This window comes from Eumetopias jubatus, unplaced genomic scaffold, assembly GCF_037043125.1.
Source record: "Eumetopias jubatus isolate StellerSeaLion01/CBP00866 unplaced genomic scaffold, mEumJub1_p1.0 scaffold_16, whole genome shotgun sequence".
In the NCBI taxonomy this organism is placed as follows: Eukaryota; Metazoa; Chordata; class Mammalia; order Carnivora; family Otariidae; genus Eumetopias; species Eumetopias jubatus.
In genome coordinates, this window is record NW_028274822.1 from 93,367,529 (window position 1) to 93,393,145 (window position 25,617).

Consider the following 25,617-nt stretch of genomic DNA (forward strand, 5'->3'; position numbering starts at 1 on the left):
TAGGGGGCAGAGCATACGTCTGCGCAGGACACATGAGTGGCCCTGTTGGAGGGCTGCCACTTGTACCCCTTTGTCAAGGTGGAGCGGGAGGCCCCAGCCCAGATGTGCAGCGATGCTGAAAGTCAGACCTAGAGCCCCCACAGGGACCCTCGCGATCTGCGATGACCCCCATCAGCTCTCCGACCTTACCCATTGCAGCTTTCTCCTAATCCCCCACATGCTGGTCCTCAGACCTCGGCAGGCCTCTGGCTAATCCTCAGCCCATGCCGTTCCACATGCTGCATGGCTCACGCTCAGTACCTGGCTCCACCTGTAGCCCCATGGGGCTTTGTCAGGATTCACGTAGGCCTGTCTCCTGGGTAAAGCCCGGGGCCCCTGTCTGTCACCTATGGAATGAACCTGCATTCTCCGTGAGGCGTGGCCCTGCCACCCCCTCACCTGGGGCCCCGGGCACTCCTGCCTCGGGGCCTTTGCACTTGCTGTGCTAGTCCCATCTTCCAGGAGCAAGTTCAGGATGTTTCCTCTGAGCCTCCCCTGCTCCTAGCCAGCTGAGGAGGACAGTGAAGTGAGTGAGCCCAGTCCAGGTGCCTGGTTTAAATTCACTTCTCTTCCTCACTACCTGGCCCCAGGTATCCCTCTGCCTGCTCTGGGCCTCAGTTTCCTCATCTGGGAAGTGGGGGTGATGAGCTGAAAGTGCCTGCCACATGGTCCTGCCCCCCATCCCCATCCCCTCTCCAGTGTTCTTCTCTGAGCTAACCCTGAGGTTGGTTCTCTTTGTCCCCTACCCCAGGCAGGGGACATTTCAGCAACAGTGGCCCTGGCTTCTGGCCTCCCTTGGCGGCCCCCTCCGTGTGTGACAGCAGAGCAGCAGCTGAGCAGGTCCCAGAGACTGAGGGGGAGCTTGAAGGGCAGTGAGCCTGAGGCCAGCTCTGGCAGTCATGGGCAAGCACACAGAGCAGTCTGTATGTGGAGGGACTGGGAGGGGCTTGGGCAGAGACTGACCTCCAAACCCAGTTGCCAGGACCGCAGTTGTGAACGGGAAGATCCTAGTCGAGTGTGGATTAGAGGGCAGCCTGGGTGGTCAGCACAGGGTCACAGTGTGGGGTTGCAGCACGGTGTGCATGCATGGACATGGGAGGATGTGTCCGTGGTGTGCAGACCTGGGCAGGGGGCCCAGAACGGGGCCTGGCTGCCTCTCTGCCTCAGGCTCCATGCCCACCATTCTCCTCCACCTTCATGCCTTTGTCCAGAGCTCCTGTCACCATCATCATCTGTCTGGTCCCAGGCCATGGGGTGGGAGGGTCTCTTCTGTTTCCAGGGGGCCTCCTCTGCCCCAACAACCACTCAGCACATGGTGGGGGCTGGATGGACATGGGAAGCAATGAGTGTCTTCACAGAGCCTGGGAAAGGGGGGTCCCCACTGGTGTACTGAGCACCGGGTGTGACAGAGGCTGTCCTGCTGCTGGGCTGACTCCCCAGCTCCTGGGTCTTTGACCATCTGCCCTCAAGCCCTGCTGGTCCTGCCAGGTGTTCCAGTGCAGAGAGCACACTGTGGGTGGGCACCCAGGAGCAGGGTTCTGGGAAGGAGTGCTGTGAGCTGGCAAGAGACCGACCCAGAGGGACCAAGGTGCACGGGGCAGGTTCCAGAAGGTTCTGGGGCAGCTAAGGGGTCAGTGAGCCCTTCAGGGGATGGTCCTTGAGGGCAGTGTTACCCTCGGGTAGCCACAGTCCTGGTGGATTGAGGGACCTCTCCAGCAGGATGCCGTAAATGAAGGAACAGCAGGTGGGCTGTAGGGGTGGGAAGTTGATGGGAAGCAGTATCTATCTGGTGTGGGTGTGAGCTAAGGAGCGGACAGGTCAGGGAGAACTCCTGTCCCAGCGTCATAGCTGGAGGGCGCAACTGGACATGGCTCTCATGCTAGGGCAGGGGCAGCTGGGTGGGGGCTGCCTGCAGGCACTGTCCAGGCCGGCTCTGAGTCCGTCTTTGACTCGGGAACGTGGTCAGCAGCAGGGCTCGGAAGTGCCCCAGGCCTTGCTATACCTGGATGCCGGGGCGCGGGGTGGGAAGTTGGGCCCAGCAGAGGGACCCTCTCGCCCCAGCCCTGCTGCCATCCTGGCCTCCAGCCGTGATGCTGCTGGCAGGGGTCTGTGATGGGGCGGTGCTGCTCTACACTCCACAGGCCCTCCTGTGCCTTCCCCGCATCCACGGAACCCTCTCAAGTCCCAAACAAGGGCAGTTGGCCGACTCGGGGGGTCGGGGGATGTGCCAGTTGCTGGTGGGCGCTGGACACACAGGCTGCCTCCCTTCTAGCTGCGGTGGGGAAGGAGGGTGATCCCTCCTGGGGAGAGGCCCCTCGACCACGTGGAAGGAGACGCCTGTGCACGAGCTCTCTGTCACCGGGGTTGGAGCGGGGTGGGTCATAGCACAGAAGGTAGGTAGGGTTTGGGGCTGGGGTTTTACTTGGTGGGGGCATGGTGTGAAGTTAGAGTGAAAACTTACAGGTGAAGGAGAGTGAGCCACATAGATAGCAGGGTGGTGGGGACAGCTGTGCCGAGAGCCTGGGGCGGATGTGTGCTGAAGGGCTTCCAGGTTGGGGCTGACAGTCTGCCAGGTGAGCAACGGGTGGAATTTGGCCTGAGCGTCTGGAACAACGATGACTGTTGTCTGAGCCATGAGCCAGCAAGGTCTGCTGGGGGCCTCGAGGCCCAGAGGTTCTGGGAGACAGGCAGCCTCAGCCGTGCAGGGTGGGAAGGTAGGGACGTGGGGAGGTCAGGTGGGCCAGGCCTTCCACCCCATCAGAGTGCCAGTGCTTGGCAGTGAGGGGTAGATCCTGTGTGACGCTGGGGGCTCAGGCCCAGGTGCTGGGGGAGAGGCCCCAATGCAGTTCCCGGAGCGGAGGGGGCACCTACCTGGCTGGAGGGGTGTGGCCATGCCTGGGCCTGCAGGATCTGGGAGCCTGGAAAGGCCTTGTCCACGTCGGACCTAGCAGCCTCAGCCCTCAGTGAGAGAGAGTCTGGGTCTGGGTTTGCCAGTTCTAATTACTTTTCTCTCTGCACAGTTAGTTTACTGAAGTGCAGTTAGAGATCTTATTGGTACTGCATAGTAATAGCGTTCTAGGGGAGCTAAAAATAGCTCCATAAAATTGCTACAGGAAAATGTAACCATAGATTTCTGCAACGGGCAGATGCCCTTGTGGTCCAGGGAGGGTCCGGGGCTCGGCTGCTACTGGGGGTGCTGGGGGCTTCACTGTGGGACCGTTGCCTCGTTGCCTCGGGCCTCAAGGGTCGTGGGCTGCAGCGCTTGGCCATGCCCCCTCTCTAGGGCCCCTGTGTGTGCAGGCACGCATGCTGGGGTGCGCCTAGCCACATCTGCTGCCCTGCCTGTGTGGGCTCACAGATGGGTCTGTGGGCAGACGGCAGCTCAAGGGTACAGCCGGGCCCTGGACTGCTGGAGCTTGTCCCGGTTCACCGCAGACCATTGCTGCAGCCTCGGCAGGGCCCGCTTCCCTGTGGGCACACTCCAATTCTGTGGGCTCCTAGTGTGGCTCCACCAGCAGCATGCTAAACATCCTGCAAGTCAGACACCAGCCCACTGCTCGCTTTGGCCTCCCTCCCTGGGGGTCTGCCCCAAGGAACCCTCTACTGGGAGACCCACCCTGGCCCGTGGTAGGGCAGTCACTGCTGTTGCGGCTCCTCCCTCGCCCGGAGCGGTCAGCACAGCCTGGGCAGAGCTGCTGCCGCAGTCTACGGATAAGGAAACTGCACCTACCCAGAGGCCCCACGCTCCAGGCAGAGCCGCGACTGGGACCCAGGGCCAGCACCCCCACTGCAGGCTCAGTGGGGGCAGAACTGCGGTGGTGTGTGCCTCAGCTTGGGTGAGCCTCCAGAACTGGCCCGGGCTCACACGGGGTCAGCATAACAAGTGAAGGCCAGCTGCAGCCTTGGCGTGCTGGGAAAGGGCCAGCCAGACATATCCCAGCAATGCCTCATGGCAGGAATTGTTGAGTCCTGTGACCAAGAGCCCCTTGGGGGCACAGCATCGGGTCTCCTCCAGGAAGCCCAGGGATGCCTGGGGTCATTCTCAGGGCAGTAGCTGGGTGGGGATGGCTGCCTCTGGATCCCGGTGCACCAGGCCTCTTGCCCGCTTGAGCCAGGAGAAGGCCCATGGTGTCGTTATACCCTTCTGCTGGGCTGCGGCCAACTCGCTTCCCAGCTCCCCCCCTCTTCCAGATGCAAGAGCTCCTGCCCTGGGGCCAGGATGCTGCTGGGCTGAGTCCAGGCCAGAGGAAAGGCCCAGTCACTGATATTTTAAGGGTTCTAACAATCTAGGTTTTTTGTTTGTTTAAAAAACAAACAAACAAATATAACAGGTTTACAGAAAATGTGATGAACGATTTGTGGTTGATGCATACTTTGGGTGAAAGATGTGATTGCATGTGTCTGGAGGAGTGGCCTGGGGCTGCCCTGAGGCCCTTCTAGAACCCGCAGAGGGGCCAGGGCAGGGCCCAGAGGGAGGCCTTTGTAGAGCCCACTGCCTGGTCTGCGGCTGGCGGTTCACCGCGCTTGCTGTGCGGTGTGTCTGCCCTTCCGTCCGTCCCCCCTGTTTTGTCTTGTTTTGACTACAAGTTCTCATTAGAAAGACGGATCCCAGCCCAGCCAGGTGTCCCAGAGGGGCAGGCTGTTCCCACAGGTTTCCTAGTTAGTATCTGCTTGTGCTTCTGATCATAGACACCGCAGGCCAGCCCTGTTCTCATTCCAGGGCTCAGATATGGGACTTCAGAGGCTGTCCCCCAGGCTAGAAACTGTTTCCGTGATTTTACCTGATCGGAAGGTCCTCAGAACCAGTGGCTCTCTCTGTGAAAGTGGGGCTCACCCCACAGTGGCTCAGGAGGTCCGTGTGTGGAGTCACGGAGTGCAGGATGCTGGCTTCTTGCAGAAGGAGGTGGCCCGCGGGCGTCTGAGGAGAGAGGACTGGCTGCTTTCTGTGGCAGTATGAAGGTCTAGGTGGCCCATGGGGGCTGCATGGTGTGTACGCCCCAGGCCACTTCTCCAGACACATCCAGTCACATTTTTCACCCGAAGTATGCATCCGTCATACTGATACAAAGGCCTCCCTCCAGGCCCTGCCCTGGCCCCTCTGCGGGTTCTGGAAGGGCCTCAGGGCAGCCCCAGGCCACCTCCAGCACCCGGGTGCTGAGAAGCTGATGTTAGGGCTGTGGTGGGGCGGGGCCCAGGAGCCCACACAGTGTAGCTGCTGGACAGAGAGGGCCTGGCAGAGACACCCGTCCGGCTCTGGGACTCCAGCCCCGCCTCCTGCCCAGGCTGTGGAGGCCAGGGGTGGGTGCACACGTGGGAGTGTGAGCATTGCACATGTGCTTGCACGTGCGTGGTGGGGCGCCTCAAACTCCCACCTCCTCACCACGCCCACATGGGCTCCAAGTAGTGTCTGTACCTGCCCGTGGTGGGGCCAGTGTCCCCCAGGGACCCAAGGGTTTGGTTAGACATCATTTTGGGTACCTGTGAGGGTGTTTCTGGATGACTTTAGCATTTAAATCTGTGGAGTGAGAGGGGTGGGCCTTATCCAATCCCCTGAAGGCCTGAACAGAACGGAAAGCCAGACCCTCCCCTAAGGAGGTAAGCGCTCCTCCTACCTGGGCCCTTGAGCTGGGACCGAGGTTTTGTCCAGCCCTGGCAAGAACTGTACCCCTGCAGATCTTGGGGCATCTGGGCCCCACACTTGCGTAGCCAGCTCCTCAGAAGAAGGCCCTGTGTATAGGCATCCTGCTGGTCTGTTTCTCTGGAAAGCCCTGGCTAGTCCACCCTTTACAGCATGTTGCTCTGGTTTTTCTCTGCAGGCCTCTGACCACAGTCTGCTGGGCCTACCCTCTGTACCATGATGCGGGGCTGGGACCAGGAAGGGACCCTGAGGGTAGGTGGTGAGGTGCTGCGGCCTGCAGTTGGGTGGCAGCATCCAGGGTGGAGAGGTAGGGACGGTGGGGGCCTCCATGTTCTCTAGGGCCTGTGTGGGAGGACCAGCCTGTGAGCAGCAAGACTGGCCCTCAAGCAGGGCAGGAGGCCTGAAAGCAATGAGTTAAGAGTGACCGACTGTCTGTAAGGGGGTATGGCACTCGGGGTCCTGGGACCACTGGGCACCAGTACGTATCAAGTGCCCGCATGTGGAGAGTGGAGAATGAGCTGCGGTCTTCAGGACTTTCTCATCACTGGAGGGACCGCCTCGATTTCCTTCCGCAGGGAGGCTTGTGGCCCTGTGCTGACTAGTGGAGAGAGGGAAGGAAGGAGGGAGCATGGAGCTCCTGGCCCCCTCGGGCTGTTTGCACTTGCCGCTCCTCTGTGGGAGGCTCTAACCCTAGCCCCTTGCCTTGGGCTTCCCAGCTGGGGCTGCCATTGTGTCCGTTTGAGCCAGCTGCCTTCTGAGCTGGCGCGCCTGGGGCTGAGCCGGCCTGGTCAGTGTTTGCTGCCAGCTTTTGTGTACGCAAAGGTGGGAGACCCCGCATCTGGAATCGACCTGAGACCCAGAGGCAGGGCAGGGGCTGGGAGGTCTTACAGTGAGGAGGGGTTCCATTGTCAGGGTGTGGGGGGAGCGGCCCCCTTGGACTGAGATGAGCCAGGGTTCTGAGGGGTTCATCTGACCGGGACTCCAGGAGTGGCCGCCGAAATGCCAGCAGCCTGTGGGTGTCCCTGGGGTCTGATATTCCAGAAGGCCAGCGTGGTCTGAGAAGTCAGGGTCCACGTGCTGCCATCACAGAAGCCTGTGGAGCTTCGGGCAGAGCCACGTGGCATGGGCCAAGCTGGCCATCATCTTCCAAGCTGAACAGCTTCAGCAAGGGAGGGTTCCCAGCCTTTCGGATGTCCCAGGGCAGGCGCCCCTGCCAGCCCAACCTCCCCTCTCCCTTCCCGCTGCCCCTCAGTGAGCCCTGGGGAGGGGGTGGGGATGCAGGGTGAACCCCCCCCCCCATGCAGGAGGATGCACACTCCAGCCCTTAGTGTCACATCAGAGGTGAGAGGCTTTGGTGGGGCTGTCCTCCGTCTTTGTGACTGTGGAGCGGGCCCCTCAGGAGAATCCTGGGAGTGTGGAGTGTCCAACCTGAGAGAGGAGGAGTCTGCTGCTGCCTGCAGCCGCGCATGGCTGCTCCCAGCCCAGGCTGTGGGGTGGCACAGAGCAGGACAGTCGTGGGGGCTTCCGTGCCTGGAAGGGCAGCGCTAGTCCGGCCAGCCGTGTTGGTGCACCTCACTAGTTCTGGGGATTGTGGGCCCCTCACTCGGACAGGAGGCGGCGTGTAGTGTGGTCGGAGGACCTCACCTGCCAAGCACAGCGTGTCCCCGTCTCCATCGCCAGGCCAGGGGACCACAACAGACTGGGAGCTGCCCAGGTGGACTGAGTCCTGGCTGGGGGGCCAGGTGCCCACCTGAGCACAGAGGCCAGCCCTGGAGAGGCTGCCACAGTCACCCCTCGGGTTCTTAAGAAGCACTTCCTGTGGGGCCGTGAGGGTATCACCTGGAATGTGGGGGAGCACCTCAGCCATGGGCATCACCTTCATTCAGGCCCTCCTCCCCTCCCTCCTGCGTGAATGCTTTCCCATTGGGTCCTTCCCTTTTCTTCAGCAGCCCTATGGAGATGGTACCTCCCACCCTACCCCATGGACCCAGCACGAGGCTGGTGGGTGACACTACACCTGGTCACCACCAGTAAATGCAGGCTCTCCTGGGCTCTGGGCTCACTGGCAGGACCAGCTGTACATAGTAGGGGCTGTGTACGGTGCTGTGGGCACCCTTCTACTACGGTTGGCATCGGCACAGCAGGGCATGCTCAGTAAATCCCTGCTGGGTATCAGTCCCCGCTTTGGGCCCAGGTGCAGCTGTGAGCAAAATGGGCACAGGTCCCTGTTTTAGGGAAGGGGTCCAGGGTCCCTGACATTCTGCATACCTGGCTGAGTCAAGGACTGGTATCCGGATGCCACGTTGCATGGAGTTGGGCAGATAAACCTATGGGTGGACCGGACCCGGGGACAGTGGTCAGCTGCTGTGGTGATGGCCCTCAACTCAGGAATCTGAGGGACAACCCTAGGAAGGCCAGCCAGTGCAGCACCTGCTCCATTTTGGGCCACGGATTGGGGGCCCCCGTGACCGGCTAGGGCCCCTTGGGAAACAGCCCCTGGTCCAGCTGTGTTTTCACATCACTCTCTGAGCCCCCCAGTCCTGACAGGCCCACCCAGATTCGTCTGACCCATCTGCCCATCTTCCTGAGGTGTGAGTCCGGCCTGAGAGCCCACTCGGGGGAGGGGGTGGTGCTTGGCGCTCCAGGTAGGTGCTGTCACATGCCCAGGGACCCGCCCTCAGAGCACGGCACGGTCTTCCATGGTGTCACTGAGGTCACTGCCAGTTAACCAGCTTTGTCCTTCCTCATTGACAGAAGGACATGGCCCTGAAGCCACATGAGCGGAAGGAGAAATGGGAACGTCGCCTTGCCAAGAAGCCCCGCGAGTCAGAAAACTGCTCGTCTGCAGAACCAAGTGAGAATGGGCGTCCCCTGGAGATCGTCAGTCCTGAGCAGGACCTGGAGCCTGCCTGCGACCGGGGGAAGAAGAAGGTCCCACTGCAGCCCACCAAGCAGGTGAGCACTGGGCCCTGCCCCACTCAGAGCCATGGGCTCTGTGCCCTCTCCCTTGGGTGCCCTCAGGGCCACACCAGCACCTGGACACCACCGTTGGCATCTGGGCCTGCCTGGCAACGTGCTCCATCGTTGTTGGGCGTGGGGTATGGGGCACATGTGGACTGGGGCCCGAGGCAGCTGCTCGCCGTGAGCCCAGGTCCTGAGCAGACAGGAGACCTTCCCCCAGTGGGTCACACAGCCAGAGAGGCCAAGCTGGGAGCCCAGGGATTGGGGGTGGGGGAGTGTGTACTTGGGGCAGGAGGGTGCACCCGCTGATAGGCTGGCCCCGTTTCCCCATTGCGTCTGTCAGGCTCCGCCGACCACGGGGTGTCCAGGGTGTCTGTAATGCGTGGGGGCCAGGTTCAGCACTGGGTGTTCTCCATCTGCTAATCTTCTGTAGGATACAGCATATCTGTGAGGGGGGGTGTCACGTGACTTGTGGTCAGGGGCCCCGGTGCAGGGAGCAGCCCCACCCAGGGGCCTCCCTCCACAGCAGCTGGGACACGGGCCCTTGGTGGGAGGGGCATCCTTGCTGTCACCAGAGCCCAGCTGGGGTAGGGTGGGGAGACTGGGACTGGGGGGCCCGCTCCCAGAGTGTGGGGCTCTATCCCAGGTGCCGGCTCAGCCCTGCAGCTGCTTTCCTCCTCAGGGACTCACTGGTTTGCGCCTTCTTTTCAGAGAGGGGTTCTTCTTGGTGTTTCTCACACTCCACTTTCAACTCCCTTGGGGATTGGGCTGCTGGTGAGGGGGCAGCATGTCTCAGGGGCCCGGGCTGGTTGGGGGGTCTGCAGGCACACCTGCCCAGGTGGACACGTGCTCTTTCTTCCATGCAGGTGTGCTCCCCAGAAGGGGGGCCGCTCCCAGCCAACCACTGGGACCAGAACGGCCCGGCCCAGCACCAGCAGCAGCTCCAGCCCAGCCAGCCCCAGGGGTCACTCCCAGCCCCGTGTCAGCGCTGCCAGCCCCGTCGGGCTCTCCCGGACCCCGGGCAGCCCTGCCAGCCCCAGCGGCCACTCCCGGGTCAGCGCAGCTGGCCCCAGCGGTCACTTCTGGGCCCAAGACAGCCCTGCCAGCCCCGGCGGTCACTTCTGGGCCCAGGTCAGCCCTGCCGGCCCCAGCGGCTGCTTCCAGCCCCAGAGCAGCACTGCCGGCCCCAGCAGTCACTCCTGGCTCAGCCTTGCCGGCCACGTTGGGCGCTCCTAGGCCCTAGGCAGCGCTGCCGGCGCCTGCGCTCCCTCCTGGCCCCGTGGCAGCGCTGCCGACCCCTGCGGTCCCTCCTGGCCCCGTGGCACCGCTGCCGACCCCTGCGCTCCCTCCTGGCCCCGTGCCACCTCTGCCGGCCGCTGCGCTCCCTCCTGGCCCTCTGGCACCGCTGCTGGCCCGTGCGGTCATGGGTGGCCCCCTGTCTCCGTGGCCAGCCCAGCAGGGCATCCTCAGGACAGCGGTGCCGGCCCCCACAGTCACTCCTCCTGCTGCGTCCACGCCGCCGACCCGCCAGCTCACTTTCAGGCCAGTGCTGCTGCCCCCGGCGTACTCTTTTAGCCCCTTGCCAGCCCCGGAGGTCCCTTCTGGGCCAGCCCAGCCACCCCCAGGGGTCACTGCTGGGCCTCAGTCAGCCCCAGCAATTAGTTGAAGCCCCAGAGCACCCTGGCCCCCCAAAACCTTCACTGCTGGGCCCTGGACAGCCGTGCCAACAGAAGCGGCCACTCCTGGGCCCAGAACAGCCTCACCCGCCCAAGCGGCCACTCCTGGGCCCAGAACAGCCCTGCCGACGAAAGCGGCCACTTCTGGGCCCCGAGCAGCCCTGCCAGCCCCTGCAATCCCTTCTGGGTCCCAGCCAGCCCTGCAAACCCCAGCCGTTACTCCCCATCCCTGAGCGCCCGTCGCTCCTGGGCCGGCCAGCCCCGCCCCGTCGGCCCCTCCTGGGGCCCCCGAGCCAGCCGCGGCGGTCACTGCTGGACCTGGTGCGGGCCCATCAGCCGCAGCTCTCACTCCTGGCACTGGGCCGTCCCTGCAGGCCCCTGAGGTCACGACGGACTCGATCTTCCACCCCTGCGGTAGCCCGCCAGGCCCCATCTGTGAGTCCTGGAGCCTGATGCCCATTTTCTAGGCCACCCTGGGTGTGGCTGTGCTGGGCAGATGTGCTGCCAGACTGGCCAGAGGCCTTCTCCAGACAGGCCGGGCTGTTTGCGGTTGGAAACTGAGGCTCAGCAGAGGCAGCCCCTGCAGGGCCGTTACCAGGCTGAGGCCCACCTGCACCAGGAAGAGAGGAGAGGACCCCCAGCATCTTCCCACCTCCCTGCCATGCCTGCCCCCATCGTGCCCGCTACTTTGGGATGTGCACGCTCCTAGGAGAGTGGACACGGCTGCCCCCAAGGGCTTGGGCTTATTGGAGGGGTTGCTCAGTGTCTCTCTGTGCCTCTGAAGTGCCCACATGTCCTTGTATGTCAGAGCCTGTGCATGCCCAGCCCGGGTGTGCGTACGTGTTGTGGGGGTGTGCCAGCGCAGGCCTCGCGCTCCTTGGGCCCTAACCCATTTGGCCAGTGTGCATTCCATGCCCCTAGGCATAATGTGGGCTCAGCTGGAGCCAGGCCACAGGTCCCGCTCACCTTCCCTCTGGTGAAGGGCGATGATGCATGTGCATCTCCAGGGTTCTGTGAATGCAGGGATGGGACACGGGGGGCACTCAGGGCTGTCTGTGGCCAAGTAGGAGCTGCTGGTGACAGGAGGGTGTCCCTCCCCACCCCCCCAACTCTGCCTCCACCCCTGTGGCTAGGCACTGAAGTGGAGGCAGAGTTTCCCATCCCCCCCCAGCTCTGGACCAGGAGGGCCGGGGCCATTCTTGGAATGCCTCCTCCTGGCCTCCCACTCAGCCCGTGCAGCTTTCCAGCTGTTGGCACCCCAGCACGTTCCCTGTCGGGACAGACCTCACACTACAGGGCTTTTTCTGCCCTCCGCCCATCCCAGACCCGTGCTCAGGGGTTGCCTGTTCCTCACCCCAGATCCCTGGCTCAGGGCAGTCCCACACTGGTGCTCCTGGAGTCCTGGGCATAAGGCAAGAGCTCAGCTCTGACCCTCCAGAATTCGAGGGTCTCTGGGGAGGGGGCTGCAGCCCCTTCTGGACAGCCGCATCAGCTAGCTGGGGGTGCCCTGGCTGGGCTCCTGGCAGCCCTTTGTGTGCCTAGTGTCACTGAGCCGCGACGGCCACTCTAGTGCTGACCCTGTTCGTGGAGGCTTGGAGGTGCCCCCCCGCCCACACCATTTGCTCATGAGGACACTGGCCCTCTGGGGTCCCCACTGGCTGGGTGTGGGGGCCGCCCAACGCCCAGAGCAGGGCTTACGGGCATCTGGTCCTCACCCAGTGTCTCCCAGAAACGCGGGGCTTATTTTTCCGATTAAAGAAAATAAAAAGTGCCGTGCCATTATTTTTATGACAGCATCAGCGAGTGTGTGTCGTACGTGGAGTGATTTATTCCGACAAGTGGTTTTCTGCGCATCTGGACTTGCCGCCTGTTCGCTGCATTCCTGCCGAGCATCGGGAAAGCAGCCTGGGGAGGGGGCACCCAGGGAGGGGTGCACGGCCTGGACACGGCTCACCGTGCTGTGTGGTGTGCGTTTGGGGGGCCGCGCTCGCCATAGTCAGACCGTACTGCCGTGTCCCTTGAAGCCACTGCTCGGGAAGGGGCCTCTCTCTGGGTGCTGCAGGAGGCGCCTCTGAGACTTGTGACGGGCTCCAGGTGTGCCCACCGCCCCCTCCCTCCCCCTGACCTGAGGGCGGCAGTGCTGGGATCTCTGCCTTCTGGGTCCTGTGCAGGTGCGTGGGCCGGCCAGGCAGGTGTGGACTGGCGCAGCTGCTGCATTCCTAGGCCCTTCTGCTCTGGGAGCGTGGCCCTGGCACTTGAGTGCCTACGTGGGGGAGACAGAATTGACAGGTCAGCGGGAGAGGGTGGGAGACTGCAGCCCCCCCGTGCCGGGCCTACCCCTTCCCCCTCCAGAACGGCCCTATTGGGAGCGAGCCCCATGATGCCCTTGGGCCCCCGCTGTTCCTTGCCTGCTTCCTTGCCGAGCCATCTGAGCCCAGAGGGGTCCCCTGGGGCCACAGCTGGCCTTGGGTTCAAAGTGACAGGAGCCTGAGGGGAGGCACCGGCTGCTGTTGGGGGGGGGTGGCCAGACCACATGTGCCACGTCCTGGGGGCCGCTGCCGCCCTCATTGCCGTGAGGGGACAAGGGTCCTGTGTGGGCAGATCTTGGGGGTTTCTGAGAGCAGCTGGTAATGTGGGTTTTTTTTGTGGATTTGGAGATTTTGAAATGTTGGTGGCTCATTCCAACGTCATGAACCACCTTGCTGGCCAAAGGACACAGCTGTAGGGGCCCTGCATGGCCTGGGGGGTAGAGGTTTGGACCCTGGCAGCCTACGTGGCCCCAAGGTCAGAGGGGTGGGGTGTGACCCGCCCCGTCGTGGGGAGAATGGGGGCAGCCTGGCCTGAAGATTGGGGGTAGGTTGAGTCCTTGGGGGTGCTGTGGGTCTGAGGGGGGCCCAGGGTTGCTCCAGGGGACCCCCTGGATGGAGACAGGAGCCTGGGTGCAGTGCTCTGCTGGGGTCTCCCTTCAAGCCCTATCTCCCGCCCCGCGTAAGCACCCTGCTTCCACCTCCCCGTCTGCGGATGGGGCCCTGAGGAGGAGACCATGCCTGGTCCCTGCTAGGCCGGCGAGGAGCAAGGGCAATGATGGTGGGTGTGGCTGTTTGCGGGGAGGAAGGGGATCCCTCAGGGTGCACCTGGTGGAAGGTGCGATATAGCCCTGGGAGGGGAGGGCCCTGAGCGTGGGGACAGCCTATGCGGGCCTCACCCAGCGCTCGTCTGGGACACCCCGTCCAGGATTCCTGGGAGGAGCCTGTCTGCGACGTGGACACGTCCGTGCGTGTGCGCGTCTGTGTGTGCTGCTGAGATGGCAGTGCTCTGCAAGCAGGCTCCCAGCTCGGGTGAACGCCAGGGCAGTCCTGACGAGTCCTGCCCTCTCACAAGGAAGCCCCAGGGCGGAGGAGCCCCTGGACTGGCCCACCGCTCGCTGACCGAGGATTTCGCCAGCACCTCTGTTACCAGGGGCTGCTCCGGGCACAGAAGAGGCATCCTGACCCATGTGGACCAGCCCTGCCCCGTGGAGCTCTGTTCTTGCAGACACTTGCTGAGTTAGAGGGGCGGGCGTGCATGCAGGCTACACCGTGGCTTAGCTGCGCAGAGAAACGGGCCAGCCCTCCTGGCCTGGCCAGAGGCTGCAGCAACCACCGTCCATCCACGCAGTTCGCCAGAACCAGGGGGCTTTAAGGAAAGCGGTGTCCATGTCCCACTGTCTGCTTTGCCTGGGGGATTTGGTAAGAAGCCGGCCCCAGGGCCGGGGTTCTGAGCCTGCAGATGGAGCTTAACAGCCGTGCTGTGTGATGGGCTTGTGCTGAGAGCCACACAGTTGTGAACATCTCATGGCCACGCTGAAATTCAAGAACCAGAAACAAAGCTAACATATAACCTTCTGTGTTCAGAGTGGTACCTGTGGGACATTTGTCCCTCTCCTTATGGCCAGTGGAAGGGAGGTGGGGTGTATCCTGCCCTTCTCCGTTCAGATCCGCCCGTTTACATGCTCCGTAACCATGCGGCTTCCAGCCTGTGGGGTGTGGAGGGTCCACAGTGACCTGTCTCCGTGAGTCTCTTCTTACACTCGGGGGCCTTGCTGGATGGCCCACTGCTCACGCTCAGCCAGCCTGCGGTTTGAATCCCCGCCACCGGCCCGGAAAGCTGGGCACGTCAGCCCAGAAGCTCCCCTCGGATGCCACAGCCTCCGTCACCGACCACGAACCAGCCGGGAGACGTCAGCTCTAAGCCTCCCCCGGCTGCCCAGGTGATGAGCCGGAAACAGGCAGCGCCTTTCCCTGCTCCCCACCCCCACACAAGGCCAGTCCTTGGCTTCCACCTTCTAAATGTCTCTCCAAATGAGATTTCATTAGAAAATAATTGAAAGGAAATGGCCATCAGAGTTCATCGTCCGCACTCAGAGTCACACCCCGGTGCTCGTGCTGGAGGAGGAGACAGGTCTGAGGCCGGGGACCGCCAGGGGCTGGAGAGGGTGGAAGGAAGGACGCAGACAAGACCGGGCGTGAATGAACCAGGAAACAGTGGAGAGCACGGGCAAGGCCTGAAGTTGTTTCTTTGAAAGCACCGGCGATGCAGAACCCCGGCTGCACGGATGAGGGATAAATGTCCCCAGGGACCAGGGTGGGCCCGAGAGGGAGGAGGCTGCGCCGCAGGGGCCTAGATGCGCATGGGCAGGTGCCTGGGCAGGCGCGGCGAGTCGCCCGCCGAGGGGAATTGCACGGGCTGCTGGGAAAATACGGTCTGACCCCACAGACCGAGACGAAGCCGACGACCCGAATGGGCCCATATCTGTTGAGGAAATTAGCTCTGTGACGCGGATGTCTCCACGCCAGTCACCACGGTCTCACGGCCCTGCCAGAAGGCCAGCCTCCCGCCGCTCAGGCCCCCGGGGTTAGCACCAGCCTCGCCTGGAGCCCACTGGCCACACCCAGGAGGTAGTTTCACCCGACTGCCCCGACTGCCGGGGTGCTGGGTGGGCCAGTGTTCACGCCCAAGCAGCTCCGTTCCTGTGGCCTGTGCCCTTGCCCTCGACCCTTCCCTGGAAGGCGGTGGCGGTAGCAGTGGCTGACCTCCCGGGCTCTGCCCCCCTGCCGTCTGCAGGGAGCGAGGTTCCTCTACGGAGCCCATTGGACCATGTCCTCCCCCTCTGCCCTCAGTAGAGCCCTGATTCCTGGTGACCTGAGTCCCTGTCCTGCCCTGACGTGCCTTCCTTCTGGCTGACGACCCTCGGCTTCCCTCTCCAGGTGCCTCGCGCCCCGTGCAGCTGTGTGCGCTCAACGGCCAGGCCGCGTGACCCTGGGCCTGGCAGAGGCAGGTGCTGGGGGAGGCGGGTGGGGGTCGTGGCACAGCTCCGGAGGCTGGCCCCACGGTGGCCGTCGGTGCTGCTCACCACACCGGTGCACAGCAGTGTCCACCAGTACTGGGCGTCCTGGCAGGGGCCTCTGGCTCTGGCCTGCTGTGTGGCCTTGGGCGTCTGACTCGGCCCCTCAGGGCCTGCTTTTCCCGCTGTGAGTGGGGTCCTGTCGCTCCTCCCTCAGGCTTGTGGGTGAGCGCGTGAACTGAGTGCAGTCTCCGAGCGGCGGCTCCTGCTTGCACACATGCTTGCCCCTCCCCGGCTCCTTCCCACACCAGGTTGCAGCTCCGGGGCGGCGCATGGGGCTTCCAGGGTCGCGCTGCTGTCCGCCCTGGCTGGGCTGGGCCGGGCACTCTGGGGGCTCAGACCCCGCCTCCCCTCCCTTCAGGCCCGTTTCCTTGTCCGTCAGGCGGGGCGTCCCCACGCCTCTCAAACGGCTGTGCCCAGAGTGCGTGCTGCGTGCGTCTCCGCAGTTGTCACGGGACGGCCCTGGTTCTCCCACTCACAGAACGGTGTCTGGACCTCTCGGGCCCCCTCCCAGGCGGCTTCCCCAGCAGCAGGCTGGGTCTCGGGTGCTGGGGCACAGCAGGTGCCAGTGCTGAGCTCCCACCCCAGACGGGTGCTCGCTCACGGGAGCCGAGAGCCAGGCCCTGCAGGACCTGGGTGGCTTGAGCGCAGGCACCGTTGGGAGGGTGGAGAGCTGGGGTGCAGGGTGTCAGGCACCCACGGCCCCCCAGCCCCCCTGGACTGCCAGGTCCTCGCAGCCCCGCCTCAGAGGGAAGCACTCAGCATTCCGCACGAGCGTCCTGTCACTGCCCGTCTGGGCCCTGGGATGCAGCAGGGAACGAGACAGAAGACAGTCCCTACCTTCACGAAGCTTGCATTCCCGTGGGGAAGACAGGTGTGAAACCGTGGAGGGTTGTGGAGGTGCCCGCGGGCCTGCAAAGAGAGAAGGGGCTCTGTAGGTGAGGGGGGCGGCCGAGTGCCTGGCTCTCCGGGTGGGGGGCCTCCGGCCCAGGCGCCGCTGGGAGCTGGGAGCAGCGCAGGGCGTGAACTGTTGCGTGTCTTTAAGAACTTGTGCTGGCCGTGACAGGCAGCCGCCAAGCGGGAGGCTTCTGCAGGCACAAGGAGGTTCTGGGTGGCTTGAATCAGGTCCCCATCGACCGAGCCGGTGACGGAGGCTGGATGGAGCCCAGAGGGCCCCTCATCAGCCCACTCTGGTACGATTCTGGGAGCTGGACACGGCGGCTCATCTTGTCCCTCTAGCAAGGGGGGCCACACCAAGCACAGACAGGGCTCACCCACAGCTTGTGTCCCCCAGAGCCTGCTGGCCACGCGTCTTCTCAGGCGGTGGCCTCAACAGCATCCCTCATGATCTGTGGCGCATCCTATGCATCTGTCCGTCTTCCATCATCCACCCATCGGCCCGTCCAAGTCTCCATGGAAGAGGAGGGAGCGGTGGGAGGGATGGCCAGCCTCGGAGAGCAGCAGTTTGCGCCTCGGTGCTGGGCTGTCCGTGGAGACATTCACACTGCCTGCGCCCCCTTCACTGCGCCGGGCCCTGTGCCGGGTCGTCAGGGACAGACACGCCAGACAGTGATCCTGCTTCACTTTCAGAGGGACACTCGGGGCCCCGGGGCCCTGGACGGTCCCTCACCCAGCCTGGTCGACGCAGGAGTGGACAGAGCATCGGGAAGGATTTCTGGAAGAAGCAGGGCCCAAGCTTATAACCCCAGTAGGTGTTAGCTAGCCCAGGGGAGTGGGGCCACCAGGATCTCCTCACAATTGGTTGCATTTGACCCCACGCGCAGCCCAAGAACTCCCGGCATGAGTCTGAGCAGGCTGCATGACCACACTTCACCAGTGGACGCTGCCATCAGTCGGGGGACGCCAGCCTGAAAACACCCAAGCTTAGCCATGACCCGTTTTTCACATTCTAAGAGGGGTGTTGAGCGCACACAACAGAGCCCAGAGGCTGTGCATGCGCCCTTGCGGGGAGGGGGGACTTTGTCTCATGCTCCTGCCTGCCCAGGTGTTTGTGCTGTCTGCATGAAGGCCCCCCGCCCCCGGGCTGGCCTTGCTCTGTGGCCTTGCCCAGGACCGGGGCTCCCTGAGGCAGCCTTAGCCAGGCTCACCCTCGGGAGGACCTCGTGCACAGGCCTCTGCCGGCCATGGGTTCAGACACTGGAGCAGTACTGTGCCATGTTCCCCGCTGCCATGTGCCGTGGGAGGGTGGTGGCGCACGTGCCCGGTGGGAGGGGGTGCAGCTTCTGCGGGGTCAGAAGGCCCCACTGAGCCCCAGGGAACCGGGTACCTGTTGCTGGTGGGAGGAGCAAGTGGTAGGGGATCCGGGGGGACAACCAGGCCTGGAGACACGCGAGGGGGCGTCCCGGGCCGAGCCGTAGGTTTACAGCCCTGACCTGGGACACTGAGGTCCAGGGAGCGAGGGGCATACCAGGCACGGGCAGTCCTGTCTGCCCGGGGGCACTGCTGGGTCCCACCTCCTGGGCCCTTCCTTGGCAGCATCCTCCGGACTGGCCACCCACTCCCCTCACCCCTAGCAACCCCCATCCCTGTGGCCTGATTGCCAAGTGGAACCACATGTTGCCTGTCTGGCCTCGTGCTTGGCAGTCGGCCCGGGAGGTAGACACTTCCTCCTGGGATGTGCAGTGGATCTTGGGCTGGAGGGCCCTGGGGGGGGGGGGTCAGGGAAGGATGGATATTTGGGGTGGTGTCTTGGGAGGGGGTTCTTCATGGGCGAGTTGCCGCGGCCTTGCTGTTACTGCCAGAGAGCTCAGGACCCCGGGTTTTTCCCGGTACGCCCCAGTCTGAGAGTAGTGTCCCTGACCCCGTCGTCTGACGGCAGTGCCCTGTCATGCCGGTCTAAGGGGATTGTTCTCTCCCCCTTCTGGGAGCCGTGACCGGGCCCTGCCAGCTGGAGGGCAATGCCATGTTTGTACGTGCCCTCAGTCAGAGGGTGAAGCCCCAGCCCCAGCGGGGTGAGCGCGCGCTCTGGTGGCACACCACCTGCAGAGGCCGATTGCTCCGGGCTCGTTCGAGCCAGTTTTCAGATGGGCAGCCGAACCAGCTGTGGTGTGTTACACCGTAGAAGCTGCAGACGCTCCCTCCCCAGCGAGCCCGTCTTTCTCTGTGGTGCCATTCTCCACTCTTCCTGTTAGTCTTCGGACTCGCCACACACCTCTCAGAACCGTCACCTTCTCGGTGAGGCCCTCGCTGGCGGCCCTGCCCTTTCCCTCTGCTCTTGTCCTGGTACATGTGGCCGCCGACCACGTGCCCGCCCCTCCTTCGTAGCTGCAGGAGGATGGGAATGTGTCTGTTGTGTGCACTGCCAGGACAGAGCCAGTTAGTAGGCACCCTGTAAGCACTGGGTAGGTGGTTGGACAGGTGGGTGGGTGGATGGACAGGTGGACGGATGGACGAGTAGACGATGGACGAGTGGACGATGGACGAGTGGGCCAGTGGACAGGCAGATGGGCAGATGGGTGGACAGGTGGATGAATGGGTGGGTGGGTAGACAGATGGGTAGATGGACTTGAAGGCCCAGAGACTGATCTCATCTCTCCAGCTCCAGCTGGAAGCAGAGGTGTGCCATCCTTCACCCCACCCCGGCATAGCTGGCCAGCAACATTTCTGAGCAGCTAGGGAAGCAGGCGCGCTACAGGATAGCCAAACCCCAGCTTGGGCTCTCTGGGGTCCGGGCCTGGGGACAGAAGTAGGTGACCAGCCATCCTGTTGTGTCTGGGATTGGGGTGGTTCCCACGACTCAAGACTTAGTTTTACAGGATTTTTCTGGGAAATGGGGCTTTCGGAGCCAAAACTGGTCCCCCAAGGAAGGGTGAAAGACCCCAGCCTGCCCTTCCTGCAGGGTTCCGCTGAGGAGTCGGGCTGAGGCATCCTTTCTGGGGCCCAGCTCAGAGAGGAGGCAGCCTGTTTGTGTGTGTGAAGTGTAATGCGGCACCCTCCCTCTTCCAGTTTCAGCTGTGTGTGGGTTGTACTTTAGCCCCTCCATCCCCTCTCCTCTTACTGGGTAAACTTGTGCAGTGAACAGTCTTCACAACTGTACATGGCAGTCCTGCACTGGTCTTTTCCTGTCCCTGCAGTTTCTCTGGGTTTCGCTCCTGGGGCAGGGACCGTGCCCTGGGTTCAAGCTGAGCTGCTGTCCCCCAGCAGCGAGTGTGGGGCTCATGGGGGTGATTACTAATGACCCAAACCGTGGATCTGAACTGAGCCACAGCAGAGTCTCCCAGAGTGCCTGATGGCACATGGTTTGGGTTTCAAATTCAGGAAGCCTGGGGTGGGTCCTGAAAATGCAGATTTGTGTTCCTAACAAGTTCCTGGGTGCTACTGATGCTGCTGGCCCAGGGACCCCACTTTGAGAAGCACTGGACTCTAACTCTTGGTTTCTTACAGAGGCTTCCCCCAGCAAGGCGGCAAGGAAGGTCCCCCAGGCCCCGGTTGTCTCCACTCTGGGGGAGGGCGGATGTGGGGTGCAGAGCAGTGCGAGCCTGCAGGTGACAACAGTGACACCTGGTGGCTTCTCGGTGCCGGCCCAGGGCACAGGAGACAGAACCACACCTCGCACATGCGCGCACACACACGTGCACGCGCACTCCGCCACATGTGAGGGACTCAGTGGGCATCCCCATTGCAGAGGTAAGGAAGCTGAGACTCAGGGACAGTCAGAAGAGGCCACGCTGGCCAGCGCTCAGCTGAGCAGGATGGAGCATGGGAGGCAGGGGTCCCACAGGCCTGTGATGTGGGGGCTCGTGCCTGCAGTGGGGCCAGGATCCTGCCCTTGGCCTACCTCAGAGAAGGAGGGTGGTGCTGAGGCCTGGGCCTCCCTTGGGCCCTAGCACCTGGGGCCTTGGGCTGTGGCTTGTGGACACTGCTGGCCAACAACACAGGGCCCATGGCTTTTGGGGGCTGTAGCCCCGTCTTGGGACCTGGGGTGGCCCTGGGGAACAGGGGCTCTGAGGGGCTGCCTCGAGAGAGGCTTCTGGCTGAGCCTGCCGTGGGTGTGCAGGAGGAGGGGCTGAGGCCCTGAGGGTGTTTCCCCGGGACTCAGGAATATTCTAGATCATAGCCAGGGTGCCTTGCCGACCCATCCTGACTTTTGGCCGAGTCAGGGTCTCCAGGCTAATGGGTGCTCGAGACAGAACAGCTGGGTGTGGAGGACTGGCTGTAGGCTCTGGACCCTGGCCAGGCCTCGCTGACCCTGGTCATGAGGGGGGTTCTGCACTTTGCTGCACTTGTGGGCACTGCGCTGAGCTTGGGGGCGAAGAGGAGGGCAGGACACACATGCCCCGTGGTGTCCCCACACTGGCCCACGGGGTGTTGGGCAGCACCAGGGAGAGGGGTCAGCAGCCACCTGGGTCTGCTCCAAGGACGGCGCCAGGCACACAGACGGGGTGCCGATGGTCTGCGGGTGCCCCACACGCCAACAGAACGGGGCTGCGAGAACGCTCCAGAATAGGGAGGCTGGGGGGTCGGGAGGTGGTGGGTCCCCAGACAGTGAGTGGGGGAACCCAGGACGCCTATAGGCCACGTGGTTGGGGTGGTGACTCCCTGGCCGCAGGAGGTCAGGGTCGGGGCTGACCTGCAGCTGTCTGAAGTTATTTCCCAGTGAAAAGGAAAGGAGGAACAGGAACTCTGGGTCCACTTAACCTTCTGGGCTTGGATTGGCCGTCTGTAAAGTGGGCACAAGCGCCCGATCCGGGCTTCTGCGTGAAAAGCTGGAGACACTGGCCAACATCCTAGACACGGTGCAGAGGCACAGAGAGGTCTAGCGGTGGCCCTAGGTCACACAGTGGGGAGTGGCCAGTCCACACCCAGCTGTGCAGACCTGGGACTGTGATGGCATGGGTGCCGTGAGGGTGGGTAGGCTGCCGCCGGCCTGCCGCGGAGGCCCAGTGTCCGGCTCCCTGGCACAGTGAGGTGGCGGGGCGGCCCACCGGCTCCAGGAAACCAGGCCAGAGCTCAGAGTGGCATTATGCCATTGTGTGCCGTCTGCTCTTCTGGGTGTTTCTTCCCACTCCGAGTGGTAAATGGTTAGCTCTGCACAGCCTTGCCCCTGCTGCCCTCTCCCTGGGCTGTGGCCCGGGGCTCAGTGTGGGTGAGCAGGTCAGGGCAGGGGTGAGGAGCCTGACCCTGGCTGTGCCCTTGCCCTGCCCCCACAGGCAGAGGGCTTGGGTCTGTGTGTGCTGAGCCTGCCTCTCCCTGTCCCCAGATGAAGGTCACCGCATCCAGAGGGGCCGACCGCCACAGTGGGGATGACAGCCTCCATGAAGCCACCAGCTCCCGGACAAGCAGTTCTCGGGACCAGCTCAGTGACGTGAGTGCCCCGCCACTTGCTCAGCCCAACGCTCCTGGTCCCCCAGGTGCCCCCAGCTGGCCCCCCCACCCCCCGCCTCCGGCAGACACTGCAGGCCATGTGCTTAGCACCTGAGAGTCTCACCGAGGGCTTTGCCTTTGCAGTTAGCATTTTGCCTTCCCTAAAACACGGTCTTTCACTAATTAGGACTTCCCTGCTAGGAGGGGTTTAAATGAGGAACCTGGGTGAGGCCCCAGCAGGAGTCATGGGGAGGCCCTTGTCCAACTAGGGCTCTGCCCTGGCCCACTGGTGCTGCTGGCTGGGCAGTGGGCAGGAGGTGGGGCCGTGACGGGAACAGCGGTGGGCAGTGCTTCTGGCCTGGTGGGCAGGCCTGCTGGGGCGGCGGGGAGCGAGGGCGTCCTGGTCTGGGGACAGTGTCCCAGAGGATGGGCCCCTGAGCCTCAGGCCTAGCGTGGGTTGACCGGGCAGCGCACAGAGGATTGAACTTGGATACGGCCAGCCGTAGGCGTGCTGGGCACCCTCCAGGGCCCCTGGGTCTCCCTGGTCACAGCCACTTGGAGGAGGGGGTCGCTGGGCACAGGGCAGACTAGGATGAAGGTGGCGGTGAGGGGTCCCAGGAGGGGGTCCCCCAGGAGGGGCTGCCGGACCCCCCCAGGCCTTTGTCTTCCTAGACCCCCAGCTGCAGAAGCACGGAGGCGTGGGGCTGGGTTTCTGAATGGAGTGAGCGTCTCTCATTATCATCTCAATAGGGGCCTGGGGGCACGGCCTGTGGGGGGAGGCCAGGAGGAGGGCCTAATTGCCCGGCCCCGAGCTTGTTGCCACAAGATGGGAAAATAGGCTGGTACTTGTCTGGGGCTGTGGGGCTGTCCTACTTCGGACTCTGATTGCCGGTGGGACGCGTGAGGACGGACTCTGAGCACATCAGGGACGGCCCTGAGGGCGCACGCTGGGGAGCAGTTACAGCACCCCGCCTGCCCCCACCAGCAGGGCTTACGGGTGGGGCCCCCCCGCCAGGGTGAGCCCTCGGGATGTGGCCAGGGTCTGCCTGGGGAAGGAAGGGTCCCAGAGCCCTGGCCGAGGCGCTGTGTGCAGAGCTGAGCAGTCCAGGCTGCAGTAGGGAGACCGCCCCCCCCAACGCACACCACCCACCGTGGTCATCCACTGTCCTGGAGGACTCTGTAGCCAGACCTCCGTTCCCCCCCTAGCACGCTCTGGACCCTGGTCTGCGGGTCCCGGATGAGCCCACACTGGCCCACTGTGCACCTGCTCCTCACTCACACCCTGAACCACCCCCACATCCAACCGCCCTGCGCCCTGCGGCCCTCTCCTACGCCTTGTCCCCTGCCCTGCAGCGGAGGGCCCCTCCCCATGCAGCTGCCTGCAAAGCCCAGCTCCTCACTGGTTTCTCCCGGCACATCTGAAATGCCCACTCAAGCCCGAGAGTGCCCCGCCAAGTGCTGTTGGGTCTCCCTCAAGGGACCTCCCTGGGTGGCCACAGTGTGCCCTGCCATCTCACTTCCGTGTCCCCGAGGTTACCCATCCAGCTCCCCTTCCAGGAAGCCTGCCCCCCACCCCCATACCCCCGCAGCGCTGTGACCCTGGGAGGCTGGAGGCTGCTGGGTGGTCAGTGGTAGACCCACGGGGGCACAGAGGGGTGGGTCTGCCTCCCCTCCATTCTTGTGGCTGGTAGAACCATGTGTGAAAAGATGGGACCTGGCCCTTGCAAGGGGCCGAGATGTGCCCAAGGACTGAGCCCCTCACTGAGGGGACATGGTGACTGTGCCCGCCTCTCTGTTGGGTTGACTGCTGGGCTGAGCCACGTCTCTGGAGGAAGGTTCCGAACACGGGTCCTCAGGCACAGGCGCAAGGCCGCTGGGGCTCTGGGACCCTCTGCTGTGCCCTCCCCTGCGGCTTCTGTCATGCCCCGCCCCCCGCCCCGGGAGTGGCCCGTCAGCCATCAGCACCCAGGAACAGGGGTTCTGAAGGAGGCTCAGGTCCTGGGCCAAGGGGCGGTCCTCAGAGGAGGGGCCACCATCGGGAGCCATGACCCTCCTCCCTATGCTTCCTTCCCCGCAGAGTTCTACGCAGGCCGTCTCGGGCAGAGGCTACTCGGTAAGTCTGCCGTCCCCTCCTCTGCTGGCTGGACCCATGCATGCCCCACACCTCTGCAGCCCCCAGCCGTCCTGAATGCCTCCCCGGGGCCAGACACCTCAGGGTGCAGCGGGGCTGGGAAGGGGGCCCAAACTGGCGGGGAATTCGGAGGGAGCATCACACATGCTCAGGGTCCTGCCCTGGGAGAGACCAGCTGACCCTCATTCCCTGACTTCCTGAGGACTAGGGGTGGGGGAGACGCTCTGCCTCTGGGTCCTGCCAGGAGGCACTCGGAGTGAAGGGCCCCAGGCACGGAGCAGCCGCCCCCCAGGGACTTGACACTCCCATGCCATGCTCCATACTCAGCCTGGACTCAGGCATGAGGCCCCTGGGCCCGGGGGCAGGAGGTGGCTGGCTTGCCTGGGCCTGAGGAGTCCAGCTCTGTGGGGGCCACCTCCCTACCCTTACCTCCCGCCCCAGCCCCAACCCCAGCCCCTGTCCCTGCTTCCTGCCCCTCCCCCTGCCCCAGCCCCAGGGGAGCAGCCCCTACCCTTTCCTCAGGACTTCATTTCATTGCCCCTTAAGCATCAGGAGGGACGTTAATGACACCATAAAACCCAGAGCTACATAAAAGCCATTTCTGCAGATTTACAGCCGTTTTTTGGCTCATTGGAGGGCGGAGCCTGGGCCCCGCCCACCTCATCCCGCCCCCGACCACCACAGCCCCTGATTTACTGCGAGCTCCACAGTGCCAGGCCTGCAGGGCTGCTTCCCTAACTCACATCAGCTTTTTTATAGGGTGTGTAATTAACCCGCTGATTTTCTGTGTAGCAGGGACACCCTGCAGCCCTGGGCCTCCCCAGCCGCCCCGACCTCAGGGTCAGGTGGGTCAGGTGCCGTGTTTTCCAGTGTTGCACCTGGTGGGCTGTACACTTCTGGGTGGTGTGACGCCGGAGGGGTGTCTCCCTAGGGGAGCCCTGCCCTCCTCGGGTCCCCGGTCACAGCCATGGGTGGCGGCCCTGCACTGCCCCTTCCTCCCACCGCCCGGGCAGTCTCAGCATCTCAGCCACTCCTGGATGGAGCCACACTCTGGCCAGGAGCTGTGCCAGCACTGGGCTCCAGCTGGGGACAGAGCAGGCAGACCTGCCAGTGTGGGAAGTGGCTGGCGATAACATGCTGTGTGATGCAGGTCAGGATCAGGGAGAGTGAGGGGCCAAGACCCCTACCAGTGGGTGAGGTAAGGGGTGAGGTAAGCCAGCCTGAGGGTCCCAGAGGGGCCAGGCTCAGGGATGCCCGATTTGGAGCCTCCTTCCATGTCTGAGAGCCCCTGGGCAGCTGGGGTGTCCCTGCCCCGAGCCTCCTTGCCAGAGCCACTGGGCAGCCCTTCTGCTTCCAAACTGCGTGTGTTATTCGTGGTCTTCTCCCCAAAGAGCTCCTTTGAATGTTTCCTGAAGAACCCATAATTAATGTGCCAGCTACTTGCAACTTAATCCCCCATGGCCGC

At 63.6% G+C, this 25,617-nt stretch overlaps 1 protein-coding gene across 9 annotated transcripts in view; it reads left to right on the forward strand.

The window, feature by feature from the left end:
* Nucleotides 1–25,617, forward strand: part of FBRSL1 (fibrosin like 1) — an 80,771-nt gene that overhangs the window by 7,679 nt on the left and 47,475 nt on the right. For 7 of the 9 annotated variants that reach the window (XM_088019350.1, XM_088019343.1, XM_088019344.1 and 4 more), the window contains exons 2-4: nt 8,432–8,632; nt 21,918–22,022; nt 24,099–24,134. In XM_088019350.1, coding sequence (XP_087875476.1) covers nt 8,432–8,632; nt 21,918–22,022; nt 24,099–24,134 — 342 coding nt within the window. Of the gene's footprint in view, nt 1–8,431; nt 8,633–9,504; nt 12,111–21,917; nt 22,023–24,098; nt 24,135–25,617 lie in introns of those variants that run through there. The other 2 variants (XM_028095943.2, XM_088019345.1) reach the window with 2 other exon arrangements.